This window comes from Mustela erminea, chromosome 19 (genome assembly GCF_009829155.1).
Source record: "Mustela erminea isolate mMusErm1 chromosome 19, mMusErm1.Pri, whole genome shotgun sequence".
Taxonomy (NCBI): domain Eukaryota; kingdom Metazoa; phylum Chordata; class Mammalia; order Carnivora; family Mustelidae; genus Mustela; species Mustela erminea.
In genome coordinates, this window is record NC_045632.1 from 50,561,831 (window position 1) to 50,576,263 (window position 14,433).

Consider the following 14,433-nt stretch of genomic DNA (forward strand, 5'->3'; position numbering starts at 1 on the left):
TCCTGTTCTGGCTCACCACGGACCAGCGCACCAGAATGAGTAGAACAGGTGCAAGCTGGGAAAGCCAGTGTTTTCCAATCTTCCCCTGAAAATAGTTATGTGTCCTGAAGGTCCTTTAAAACTAACACCTCCATCTCTGACTCCACGAACCACTGGCCGGGAGGGTATCTTACAGCTTGGATCTGACACTTACCCTCTATCTCCCATCAAGACAGATCTAATCATTCAGGGTCTCGCTAAAAGTCTCGCTAAAAGATCTCTTCAGACACACCTTCTCTGATCACCTTTAAACTACATAGCCTCCTCAAGATAACCTCTAACGCGTCTGTTACTTGTTTTTCTTCTTAGCACTCCACGCTTGATGTATTTTGTTCACTACTTTATAAAATTCCTCATTTTCAGCTTATAGTAGAGTCTCATGGGGTTTTCTTAAATTTAACAATCATGTCTCTTTTCTTCAACATTCATTGTAAATAGTTCATTTCTTGTTCATATTGCATTAGCTGCTGCTCCACGAAAAAAAAAATCAAAATAAGAGTAATGATAGATTTGGACTCCAATTTTGGTTTTTGGGGTTTCCTTGGCAAGTTCAAATATAGTTGTAAAATCAAAGCATTTTAGTTCTTTAAGGAACTTGAGCAGTCAGAAAAACAGCTTCTCTTTATTTTGCAGAGACAAAACTGTGGGCTGGAGTGTGGAAGCAATTTGAAAATGCCCAGATTTACTGGTGACTGAATGCCAGTTAAGCTGACGGGAAAAGGGAAGAGGGTGATGAAGTATGTTTTAAGTAAAATTCAAGTTTAGATTTTGCCTTTTTAAATTAATACTTTATAAAATAAAAAATAAAAATAAATATAAAAAATATAAAAATTAAATTAAATTAAAAATAGATCATGTATATAGTTTAAACAAGCATAAGCTGAAGAACCGTGAAGAGGCTACTTACCTTAACAAATGGCAGGAACTGTTTAAGCTGTCACTGTCACACTTCCCGATCCCACTCTCTCTTATTTCATCTGGTGAAAAAATGGGTATGTAACTATTCCAAACTTTGTTTTCACCATTCCTTTGTTTTTTTAATTTATAATTCTACCATTTATGTGTTCTCAAATTTATATCAGTGATTTCTTACTGTAAGTACTGACTAACAACTTGCTTTTCTCAGCTTTTGAGATTCCTCACTTTCATTTTAATTCATAATGCTACTTAATTTTCACTGCTTTATAATATTCAAATGTGTAACACTGTTACACTTTATCCATTCTCCTACCCCTGGGTATTTTGTTAAACGGAGCTTTGGGCTGAGAAGAGAGAAGACGTGAATCAAAAACATGTTAACTATTTGCTCCCAGAGAGCACCGTGCAAAAATAGATGAATGCAACCTAATAAAGCTTCACTGTTATCTTCAGGAAGTTCTTGCAAATAGTTTGCACATCTGGAAAAACAACTTTTATAATGATAAGAATTTGTTCATCTGGAAACATGGTGAGCTTATTAGAACATTGGCATTAAAAAAAAAAATACTGTATTGGGTGCCTGGGTGGCTAAGTCAGTTAAACATCAACTCTTGATTTGGGCTCAGGTCATGATCTCAGGGTGGGAGCTAGAGACCCACCCCCCGCCCCCACCCCCACCCCCGTTTGCTGCTCGCCAGAGCCTGTTTAAGATTCTCTCACTCTCCCTCTTCCCCGCCTTTCCTGTCCTTCCCCCACTCCAGTGTGCACTCTCTCTTAAAAACAAACAAACAAAACAAACAAACAAACAAAAAACCAGAAAAACAAAAATTTTAACCCAGAAGAAGGCAGGAAAAGAGGGGAGAAGGATCCAAGAATAGATAGAACCAACAGAAAACACATAGCAAAATGGGAAATTTGAACCCATCCATACCAATACTAATATTAATTGTAAATTCTCTAAGCACCGCAAGTAAAAGACAGAGATGGTCAAACAGGATAAAAAGGAAGAAATATTTGTCATGCACAAAATACCAACTTTCACTTTAAAGAATAGACAGGTTAACAATAAAAGGATGGGAAAAGATACAACATGAAAATGCCAAACCAGAGAACTGACTAAATTAATATGACTAATTTATAACTAAATTAATTTTATGACTAAATTTCCTGGTGTCTCGCCATTGCAGGGGCACAGGTGAAAAAGCTAGGAAAAAACGCGGAGTCCCCTGTGAGGAGGATCCTGCCCAAGCTAAGCACGGCACTCCAGGCGCTGTCTACACTTACCATGAGAGGGACACAGCAGGCTCAGGTTACGGGACCCAGAACTTCCAACAGATCCGGAATGCCATCAAGAACTTCGACTGTGGCTGCACCTCTTTGGCCTCGCCACCACCTGGAGTACATTCCGCACGAGCAGTTGGAGATCGCTGGCAGCTGGAGGCCCAGGAGAGCAGCAGGAGGCTGGGCGGCAGCAGAAAGAGCTCCCGAGGCCCGTGGGACAGGAACAAATTCCGGCTTCCTGGATCAGAGGCAGCCATCGTGAGCCCTCCTGGAACCCTTTCATGCCTAAGCCTGCCCCGAGGAGCAGAGCGGCCAAGACGATGCTCAACCTGCAAGCAACAAAAATGACAAAGCGCTTCCCGGCTTCAGAATTCTGTCACTGACCCCTAACACCATGACTGCTACGCACACAGGGAACTGCCCCACGTGGGAAAAGCCACTGCGCATGTCAGACTTGACGCGCGTGCGCTTCCTGTCGCTTGACGCCTCCGTGCACCGCGTGAGGTTCACCTCGCTCCCAGAACCCTGCGCGTGCGCCATGGCCCGGCATCCCTTGAGCGAAGTCACGCAGAGTGAGGTGCTCTGGCCTGGGGCATGGCGTCCCCTTTGAGCGCGGGCGGAAGCTGATAGTGAAGGACGTCTGGACCCCGGAAACCGGGTGAAACTCGCAGACTACAGCTTCGGCCTCCTTGGGGCAGCGCTGACTTCAGGGGCTCAGGAGAGACGCCGCAGGCCAAGAATTTGCGGCCAGCCTGCTGGGGATGCGGGCCTGAGTGTGCAAGAGACCAAATAAACCGCTTGGATGTGGAAGGAGTCCGGAACCAGACCCCGGCTCACTGCTAGCTAGTGTGAGTAAGTTACCTTCATCGCTTTCTGCCTACTTTCTGTCTTTAAAATGGTGGTGGGTATTAAGGAGGGCACGGATTGCATGGAGCACTGGGGTGGTGCAAAAACAATGAAATCTGTTATGCTGAAAAGAAATAAAAAAGATAAAGTTAAAAAAATAATAAAGTGTGGAGATTCCTCAAGAAATTAAAAATAGAGCTTCCCTATGACCCTGCAATTGCACTACTGGATTTTTACCCCAAAGATACAGATGTAGTGAAAAGAAGGGCCATCAGTACCCCAATGTTTATAGCAGCAATGGCCACCGTCGCCAAACTGTGGAAAGAACCAAGATGCTCTTCAACGGATGAATGGGTAAGAAAGATGTGGTCCATATATACTATGGAGTATTATGCCTCCATCAGAAAGGATGAATACCGAACTTTTGTAGCAACATGGATGGGACTGGAAGAGATTATGCTGAGTGCAATAAGTCAAGCAGAGAGAGTCAATTATCATATGGTTTCACTTATTCGTGGAGCATAACAAATAGCATCGAGGACAAGGGGAGTTAGAGAGGAGAAGGGAGTTGGGGGAAATTGGAAGGGGAGGTGAACCATGAGAGACTACGGACTCTGAAAAACAATCTGAGGGTTTTGAAGGGGCGGGGGGGGGGGGGGGGGGGGGGGGGAGGTGGGGGAACCAGGCGGTGGGTATTGGAGAGGGCACGGATTGCATGGAGCACTGGGTGCGGTGCAAGAACAATGAATACTGTTGCACTGAAAATAAATTTTTTAAAAAGTAAGAAAAAATAAAAAAATTTAAAAAATAAAATGGGGGCATTCATAAGTTTCCTCAAAGGACCAACAGAAAGATTAAATGAGTAAATGTGAGAAAGGATTAGTACTGATTTCAGTTTTTAACAGTAAAGGGCTTTAATATTACAGCTTTTAGAATAGTGTTTGCTGTTTTCAGTAAATAGCATTTAAGTGGCTTCATTCTAACGCTAGTCTCCTTGTAGTTATTCAGTGCAGCTGAGAATTTATTGACTAGCTTTCAGCATCTATTGTTATCCTTTGGTTTGTTGTTGTGTAATGAAATAGGTTGATGAAGTTCCTATTTCTGAAGTCCTTGCATTACTGAAATTAATCCCATTTGTTTATATCATAATATTATAAATGAATAGCTGGATTCAGACCTCTAATAATTTATTTGAAATATTTGCTTCTATATTTGTAATTGGAATTCATCTTATTTTCTCTTGTGTGCTGTCTTTATATACATTATACTATGAATTCGGGAACTTTAGTTTTTCTCTGTGGACTAGAAGTATTTAAAATAACAGGAATTATACGATATGTGGATTTAGCTTCAACTCAGTAGAACCATCTGAATCTGCCACCAAATTTGGCTGTGGTTACTGGACTGTTCAAATTTTCTCTCTCTTTTTGGGTCAAATTAGGTTTTTTTTTTTTTAATTTTTAATTTTTTTATTAACATAATGTATTATTAGCCCCAGGGGTATAGGGCTGTGAATCGCCAGGTTTACACACTTCACAGCACTCACCATAGCACATACCCTCTCCAGTGTCCATTCAAATTAGGTATTTTATGTTTTGATAACAAGTTACCTGTTTCTCTCAGACTTCCCAAATTTATTATGGTAAGTTTGTACAAGTTGCTTTAATATAAATCTTTAAGCTTTTTTGTGTCTGAATATTATATTTCATTATTAATACTGTCTATTCATTTTCTGTGCTTATTAGGTTTGCCAGGGATTTCCCTTTTTTTTTTTTTTTAAGATCTTATTTATTTATTTGACAGACAGAGATCACAAGTAGGCAGAGAGGGAGGGAGAGAGAGGAGGGGAAGCAGGCTCCCTACTGAGCAGAGAGCACGATGCAGGACTTGATCCCAGGACCCTGTGATCATGACCTGAGCCAAAGGCAGAGGCTTTAACCCACTGAGCCACCCAGGCACCCTGGGATTTCCCTTTTTATTGAAGTCTTTTTAAAAAATAAAATGGTTATTTTGTATCATAGACCATAGAACTTGTAGCATATTACACTAAGTCAAGGAGCAGTATCTTAAGATGAAAGTTCATTTCCTTCTCATGTAAAAGAAGGCCAAAGGTGTGCAGCTTGGGACCGGTGTGTCAGCACGCTGCTATCATCAGGGACCCAGACTTATAATCATGCTCCAGAACTTAACATCTGGCTTCCATCCTTATGAACCTTATTATTCACAATGACTGTGGAGCTCTACTGATGAGATTTATGTTTCTGGCCAGCAGCAAGTAGAAGGACAAAATGAAAGATCAGTTTGCCAATGATTCAGCCCCCTCTCTTAGCCTTCCCAGAACTTCCTGACGGTAACTTCGTAAACACATCTGCCAGAACTTAGGCATAGATCCACAGCAAGATGCCGGGAAGCACTAGGAACACACCCTGAGTAGCTCTCCATCAGGGGTTAAAAAAAAAAAAAAAGTCAAAGTTCTCTTACAGTGCGAGAGGACAAGAATGAATATGGAGTAGAACTGGGAGCTCCTGTTCTAGTGTCGTGTATACTCTCAAACGTTTCTGCTTTCACTTCTACTTAAAATTTTCATAGCTTTCATCTGAGTTCATTTTTCTTCCTAAATGTTACTGGCTGATTTTGGTACTCATCTTTTAAGTCCTGAGCTCAAGTAGTTTGTGGGCTTTTTGTCTCTTCTTTTTTAATTACAAGAAAACATTTAAGAGTATACGTTTGAAATCCTGTGTTTATTGCCTCGTTTGCTAGATCTTAACCCCTTACCTGTGGGGTAAATGTTCATGGAATTACCCAAAGACGCTGGACTGAAGAGCATTGGATTTTAGGGTTTATGTTCTTTGAACATACATTCCCTGAGCTGGGTGGTTATGTGACATATTAAATCTCTCCTTTTTTTTTTTAAGATTTTATTTATTTATTTGATAGAGACACACAGTGAGAGAGGGAGAAGCAGGCCTCCTGCCTAGCAGAGAGCCCGATGCAGGGCTCAATCCCAGGACCCTGGGATCATGACCTGAGCTAAAGGCAGACACTCAACGACTGAGCCACCCAGGTGCGCCTTAAGTCTCTCTTCTTAAGCACACAGTCTTTCATATCATAATTCACTTAACAAATTGCGTGTTGCCAGATATTTAGTGGTCTCCAATTCAAGATTATAAGTATTGCTGTATCTGCCATCCTTATATATTTTTATCCACCTGTGTAATTATTTCTATAAGATTAATTTCTGAGAATGGAATTAGGTGTAAAAAATGTAAAATCTGATGCCTGTCAGAAGACAACCTACTGATTTGTCTTCTGCTTTCTAAAAAATTTTCCAGAGAACATAAAATTTGCTTTTCTCACACACTTTTGATGAGAGCAAAACCTGCTAAAGCTGAATTTAGATAGCCATCTGTTAATATCAGCCAAAATTAAAATAGGTATAGCCACTGATGCAGCAAGTCCTCTTCTAGGAGTCTTACTGAATTGCCTTTTTTATGTACATAAATATACAGTGTATGTGGTGAATCAGAAATACAACCTAAAGACATTAAGTGAAAAATCACTGTGAAGATACATATATATGCTGTGATTCCATTTTGTAAAATAAAAGTCTGTGTGTATTTGTAAGCCTCTTTTAGTACTCAAATGCAAAGTAAAACAATGAGAAGGATATCTAACAATGGCCAGTGGTTCAGGAAGTAAAGAGAGACTGGGCCCAGCAGTGGGAGACTGTGGTACAGAGAGAGGTCCATGTTGATGTTGATAAACTTGTATTACATTTATCTTTTTCACTAAGGATGCATTTTCATTCATTATTAAAGGAAACAAGATACTTACTAAAATTAGAGTGTGGGTACATAATCTATAACTTTCAAGTTATAGACACTGTCATCTCATGATTTATTTATATTGCTTAGATTTTTATATGACTGCTTAATTAGTATTACAGTGTCTTATCAGCAGCAGCAAGGAGCTATGTTATTTCTCTCTTGCTCCTGTGCTAGGACGTAGATTGGCTGCCACCATACCAGGTATCATAAAAAACAAATAAAACCCAATGGAAGAAGAAGCTCTACTTTCACAACATCCCCAACAATAACAACAACAAAAATCTTGGCAAACCACCCATCACTCTTCTCCTCCATACACATATACCTCCCTGTCAAAATTTTTCCCATGTCCATTCTTAGACTGGTCCTTGACAAGGGAAATTAATACTATGATAGGCTTAATGAAGATGCTCACCATAGCAAGAAAGGTAGGTACCTAAGAAAAACCTAGGGTCTTTTAAAAAGCAAATTGGAGGTAATGGCTATTGAATAAGCAACCAACAAGTTCTGGTATTATGGTAAAAGAGATCCCTCCTCCCCCATGAAAAGTACTTTCCCCCCTTTTGATCTTTTAAAATTAATTACTGTAAAGTTTGGACCTCAACTCTTAAAAGTGCACTTCCTCCAGAAAGACTAGTTGTCATGCTTCAGCCACTGTGATTTGTGATTTTGGGCAATTCATATTAAAAGTATATGTGTCTGTTAAGGATCTAGGAATATTCCTTTTTCTCTGCGTGTACCCACAGATTGTCAAGTTTCTTTAGGAATTTAATAGATTATCACACTTAGTTTTAAAGAATATAAGATTTGGTAAGTCAAAATAAACACATAGTTTTAGGAAAGTATCAATAGCTTGGACCCACAGCATTTTAATTCCCAAAAAAGGAATCATCCAAATGCAATAATTGCCCAGCTTTAGGGCTGGGTTCAGAGAGTGAGTTTAGACCAGCAGATCTAACACCATGGACAAGGATGGCCAAATATTCCTTTCTCCATCATAGGTTGGACTTCCCACAGTCCGAGAGAACTTGATGAAAGCACAATTATACTTTGAATAAGGAGATCATTCTAATTTCTTCACTAGGGCCACCCATATAAGCCAAACTTGCTGAAGACCAAGCATAGGCAAGTTTAAGAGTATAGAACCCCTGAGGTTTTCAGATGCAAAGGGAGTTTATACCAACTCACAGGTTATTCTTCATGGATATCACTGGGTACTTAAAAGAAAGACAGAGGATGGGGTGGTACAAAAGGCCTAAATCCCTACCCATGTCCTCCACCCCTATGAAACAAAAGGTAGCCATAGCAACAACAAAATCACACCTAGCTGTACTACTAAAGGTAACCAGGGCAATAACAAAATGTACAGGTAGTTCAACTACTCTTAAGGTTTTCTCTTTGTCTTTGGTGTTTGGCAGTTTAAATATAATGTACCTGAGTGTGGTATTCTCTATAGCTATTTGGCTGGGTGTTAATTGAGGATCTTGATCAATGGAGTAATGTCTGTTGTCAGATTTAGAAGTCTTGGCTCTTATTTCTTGAAATAAAATTTCAGCACATCTTTAGTCCTCTCTGGTTTTCCAGTGATACATACATTAGACTTATCAACAGTGTCCCACATTTCCTTTTTGTTCACTTCTGGGGTTTTTTTGGTTTTTCTTTGTTCTTCATGCTTCATGTATATTGACCTGTGCTTTGATATATATTCCAGTTTACTAATTCTGTCTTCTGTTGTGTTCATTCAGCCGTTAAACCCATTAGGTGAGTTCCTTATTTCAAATACTGTATTTTGTTATTTTCAGGATATTGTTTTGATTCTTTTTTTTTTATTTTAAAAGATTTTATTTATTTATTTGACAGAGAGAGATTACAAGTAGGCAGAGAGGCAGGCAGAGAGAGAGAGGAGGAAGCAGGCTCCCTGCTGAGCAGAGAGCCCGATGCGGGACTCGATCCCAGGACCCTGGGTTCATGACCTGAGCTGAAGGCAGCGGCTTAACCCACTGAGCCACCCAGGCGCCCCTGTTTTGATTCTTTTTATAGATCACAATTTTCCATTGAAATATTTAACTTTACATTCATTTTGTCTCCTGTTTTATATAGTACCCAGTTTTTTAAAGCCCTTGCCTGACAACTCTGGATCATCTCTATGTCTGCTTCTGTTGACTGTTTTATTTATAACTGGACACTTCTTATCATGTATGGTAACTTTTTTATTGCATCCTGGACATTATGGATGAGACTCCAAATTATTTTATCTTCCTCTAACGAGTGCTGGCTTTTATCCTGGGTGGAGTTAAAATACCAACGGATCTCTTTGCTCCTAGTGAGGCCCACTTTTAGGTTTTGTTAGGTTGGATTTGCTATACTTTTGTCCTAACATAGATCTTTACCCAAATGGCAATGACTTTATGGGATCTCAACCAAATGTCCTAGTTGATCATGTATTTTAAAAACAGTAACTTTTTTGAGGAAATGATAATGTTCTGTATCTGATACCTATAAACTATAAACAATTAAATTTTCTATTTTGAAAGTGAACTTGAAGCATACATGACTGGTGATGGGGAAGCAACACTATTTAATGCCACCATTACTAAGTTATACAAAGTTATACTTTCTCTGTGGTTCTGGGTGGAACAATGCCCAACTCTGTATTTTCTTTTCCAGACATGCAACAATAAAAAATAAGATATAGTCTTAGAAAATCTCAGGATTGAAGGGAAATGGAAGTTTATTAAAAACAAAAACATATATTCATCTATTGTGTTAATCCCCCTTTCTGTCTTTGTTCACAATGAGGTGAACCAAGTTGAACATGAACAAGGATGTAAGTGAAGCTCTATGGTCCAATCAAAAGTAATAGTTGCGTAAGAATAAAATAACACTTGACTTTAATGAACATCTCATGTGAGAATAAAACTCTGAGTTCTGAAGTTAAAGCTTTAAAATCAGAACTAGGGGCACTTGGGTGGCTCAGTGGGTTAAGTCTCAGCCTTCAGCTCAGGTCATGATCCCAGGGTCCTGGGATCAAGCCCTGCATTAGGGTTCCTGCTCAGCAGAGAGCCTACTTCTCCCTGTTGCACTGTCTGCCTCTCTGTCAAATAAATAAAATCTTTTTTTAAAAAATCAAAACTAATCATATATTGAATGGCACCTGAAGATATAGGGGCTAAAGATGTTCAAAAGTCCAAGCATTTCTTAGCTCCATGACTGAAAATATGCCCCTGGTCTTCGCTACAGGACAGGTCCTGGATTATCCCCATTATTATTCTCCACCCCAAGCCTGACTTCAGTGAAAGACCATGAGAATATAAAACTGGGCCCTCACTAGGATGGCAACATATAAATACAAGGAGTAATCAACTAAGAGCATGGGAATTAGAGCTCCAGGTTTTCCAGAAATATCTTGGGAAAAATTAAATATCTTGATTTCCTCTTTCCTGCTTTATTTTGATACTTCTGAAGAGTGCATTTCTAAAGCTTACTATCAATTTTGTTTCCCCAAGGAATCAGAGCCACTTAGGTAAACCTGATAAATGATGCTAAAAAAAAAAAATTACAACAAGAAAAGGAAAATACGTGCTCTGTCTAGAACTAAAATTCCTTTTACCTTATAGGTCTTATAAGTCTTGGCAATTATTCTTGAAGTTCAAGCTAGCCAGCAATTACTTAATTTGGGAAATAACACGAAGAAGAATGATACCAATTTTTAACTTACTAGCAACTGTCTATTTCAGTTGGGTAAGTACATATTTCATGTCTTAATCATGTTGGACATCACTTGATGAATGGGATATGTGAGACTTGCTCCTAATATATGCTAAGTGACATAAGGTTGAAATCCATCAGAAGCTTTCACCAAGTGCTTCTTTGTATGAGAATCTGATTTGGCCCTTGGCATTCAAAAGTTATAAGCTATTGCAGGCAACCTGCTTAGAATATTAAGTAAATGTTGATCATATGCAGAGTTGAGTAAAGAAGAAGTTAAGCATTTAATTTAATATGTAGAATAAAGAAAATATTTGTTTTTTGGTAGTGTCATTCTCAGCTACTCTTAGTTGACTGCCAGCCACATTCCAGACAGCAGACAATGAGTTATAATGAAAACAAGGACCAGGAAACACTGTGTCCTATGTAGCACATAAAACATTACTTAATTAATATTTGTTAAATTGGTAGCAACTTGCTTGCCTTTTCCTACACATTATCTTATTTTATCTGCAGAATTTCCCTGAAAGGTATTTTTTATGCCTGTTTCTTAAATGATGAAATTGAGGCTTAAAGCAGTTAATGGACTTCCTTGGCCTAGGTCCCAAAACCATGCATGGGCTGATCATGTGGTACCCTCCCTCCCTGTGCTGCGTTCACTCTTCCTTCTGGCTCAGCAGCATGTGGTCATTTGGGCTGAGGAAGGAGAAGGGAGCCACAAGTTGGAATTGGTAGGCAAGGTAGAAATAGAGTGAGGGAATGTAAAACTTGTGGGGAGTCCAGTAGTGGGAACCACAGGAAGATGGCTGAGCATGGCAGCCGTGTGCAGAGGATGCCACAAGGGGAAGAGGTGGAGGCAGAAAGGGGGCTCCCTGAGGAAGCCTGGATGTGAGATGTAGAGTATGATACCGTAATGGACGGTGAGAAATCTCTGTGTGGTCATCAGCCTGTTCCTGGCTCACAGCTCCTGAAACTCTTGGAATTTCCTGCACGAAGGGTGCCAGAGGTGTCTCTTATTATATTACAGAGGTGACTTTTGAAAAGCCCTTAGGTAACCTAAGGATGGGGGCTGGTTAGCAGGGGAGCCACATGATTTGAGGGTTGAAACTTTCAGTCACTGCCCCCCCAACCTCTGAGGCAAACAGAGGGACTAGGAGTTGAGTCAGTCACCAATGCCGACGATTTAATCATTCATACCTATGTAATGAAGCCTCCATAAAAAACCAGCAGACCTGGGTTCAGAGAACTTCCAGGGTGGTGACCACGTGGAGGTACTGGGAGAGGGACACCCCTGGAGAGAGGGCACGGGGGCTCCACGCCCACTCCCCACACCTTGTCCTCTGCATCTCTTCTGTCTGGCCGTTCCTGAGTTACATCTGTTTATACTAAACCGGTAATCTGGAAAATATTTCTCTAGAGTTCTGTGATCACTCTAGCAAAGTCATCAAACTGGAGCGGCTCTTGGGAACCTCCAGTTAATAGGCAGTCAGAAATACAGATTATAGTCTGAGCTTGCAGCTGTTGTCTGAAGGGGACTTAGTGGGGCAGTCTTATAAGACTTAGCGCCTAACCTGTGGAATCTGATGCCATCTCCAGGTAGATGGTGTAAGAATTGAGTTGAATTGTAGGACCCCCTGGTGGTACCCAGAGAATTGCTTGCTGGTATGGGAACCCGCCCCCCCGCACCAACACACACTGGTATCAGAACCTATTTAGAGAAAAAGCTAAATCTTCTAAGGTGTCTGGGGGAGAAGGCCTTGATGGAGAAAGTGGGCATCCTGAGAACTTGCTGTGAGGCTGTGTGAAAGAAAGTTATCAAGCCACAGTTATGGGGGGAAAATGCAGCTCTTGCAGACACATGTGGTTACGTTAATTTCACGGCTGCTCCTTGGTGAGCCAAGCCCCAAATCTGGCCCAAGTCATCCTTTTCCTTCATAATAATGAAATGTGATGCCCTTAGTTAGAGTCTATATTCTTAAAGGTGCCCACTACTCCCTCTTTCCTCTTTAAACTGCCTGTCTCTCCCCTTTACCACTCCAGGCTCAGTGAATCCCTTGGGCCCGCTCCACCTCCATGCAGGCCCCAAACCTCAGTTCCAAAGGGAACAAAAATTAGACCAGCGTGGAATGATTTTGTATTGGTGTGTTGGTGGATTTCTTGGGGCTCATCCTTGTTCTGTAGTAACTTCCTCAACCTGGCTTATAACTATGCGACTACCGTACCTGCTGGAATCAATCAGCCTTCCAAACCCAAACACGTTCATCTTTATCCAAATGTAATTTATCTGAAATGCCATGTTGGTGCGAGCATTATGCATTACTACACAGGCTTCTATTTTCTTCTTAAATAATGAAACACCCTAATGGAAAATATTCCCTCTAAATAAATTTTAATGAGCACTTATTTGCCCAAATTGTTCTTTCTCTGAATGGCAGAAATTTAATATGAACTTGAATTATCGGGGGCTTTTTGTTTTAATGGGCGTTGGGAATAAATCATGCAAAGATGACTTATTTTCCTGTATCTTCCAAGCAGCAAGTGCTGCCATAACAACTTCCTCTCAAATGCAAAGTGAGTATCTGTATCTTACCTTGCATCTCTACAGGAAAATGTCACATCAGAAATCATGTCAAGGTGTAAGATATTACTGGAGATCGAAGTGAACGAGTAAGAAACCTAATTGCTATAGAAGGGGATATATCCCAGACTTTGCTGCTACCAAAAAAAAAGCGTCTGCTACATGTTTAATTCCCTGCACTGAATGGTTTTTCTGAGGAAAGAAAGCAAGGGAACATACCAGCCTGTGTCCTGGCAGGCTGCAGAGCTTGGGCCTCATCGTGCTCCCCAAGAATCAGAGCAAGGCCAGATGTAGAACTTGGAGAAATGCCCTCCAAAAAAGAGCTCCAGCCTCAGCAAGAATTATGAGTCAGTGGAGTAGGGAGCCAGATTTGAGGGTGCCCCAATAGACTCCAGAATGCACACCGTTAATTGCTTCTCTAGACTTTCTCTCCATCTGAAATACTGCCAAGGGGAGCCAGTGCCATTTCGGAGTCATTTTTTATAATGGAAATGACATTGAGGGGGTCATTTAGTTCAGTTTAGATTTTTGTATTGAACACCTTCTAGAAGCTTCATAGTATGAAAAACCAATCACAAAAGGGAGTTTCCATTTTCAAGGAGCTCTGCACTAGGATGGGGAACTCATGGCTAAGTCAAAAACACCTTCAGTGAATGTCAGTTTACTTTTTTTAAAACCAGAGAAGTGCGAGCTCAGTTAGCACCTCCAGGGGGCAGAAGGGCAGCAAAGCTGGGAGGCTTCTGGGCCTGGCTGGAGAGCAGGGCTCCGGATGCTGGCGGCTGCACTACCCCTAGCTGAGCGGCCTGGACAGGTCAGTGAAAACCCTAAAAACTGCTTCCTTATCAGAAAGCAAGGGAAAGAACACCCATCTTGTAAAGCAGTTGTGAGACGCACACAGATAGTAGACATTCAAGGAATGTTCTCTTGAGCAATCTCCTGCCACCTCTGGCCCTCACTGCATATGACCCCTTACCCCCCACCCCCAACCTGCCTAGCAGTTTTGTCCAGGAACAGCTCTATTCACATCTATACAGTTGAATAGAATGTGACATCCTCAAAGAAGATTCAGGAAGTGGAATTATTTACTCTGTGTGTAGAGAAGGTAGAAAAATCTTAAATGTGATTATTTTATAATCAATAATGGTAATGTGCTTTTTCATAGTTTAGGTATCCCAATAATTATTCCTATTAAAAAGCATAAAAAGAAAATTTATAAGGAGCATGTGGGTGGCTCAG

At 40.6% G+C, this 14,433-nt stretch overlaps 1 protein-coding gene across 6 annotated transcripts in view; it reads left to right on the forward strand.

Moving 5' to 3' along the window:
- Positions 1-2,783: 2,783 nt before the first annotated feature.
- Positions 2,784-14,433, forward strand: part of LOC116580180 (metalloproteinase inhibitor 1-like) — a 38,196-nt gene continuing 26,546 nt past the window's right edge. For 2 of the 6 annotated variants that reach the window (XM_032326288.1, XM_032326290.1), the window contains exons 1-2: positions 9,711-9,738; positions 10,529-10,652. Coding sequence is in view for 2 of the 6 variants with exons in the window: in XM_032326290.1 (XP_032182181.1) it covers positions 9,737-9,738; positions 10,529-10,652 (126 nt within the window). In the remaining 4 variants the exon portion in view is untranslated. Of the gene's footprint in view, positions 3,087-8,251; positions 8,281-8,622; positions 8,673-9,710; positions 9,739-10,528; positions 10,653-14,433 lie in introns of those variants that run through there. The other 4 variants (XM_032326287.1, XM_032326285.1, XM_032326286.1 and 1 more) reach the window with 4 other exon arrangements.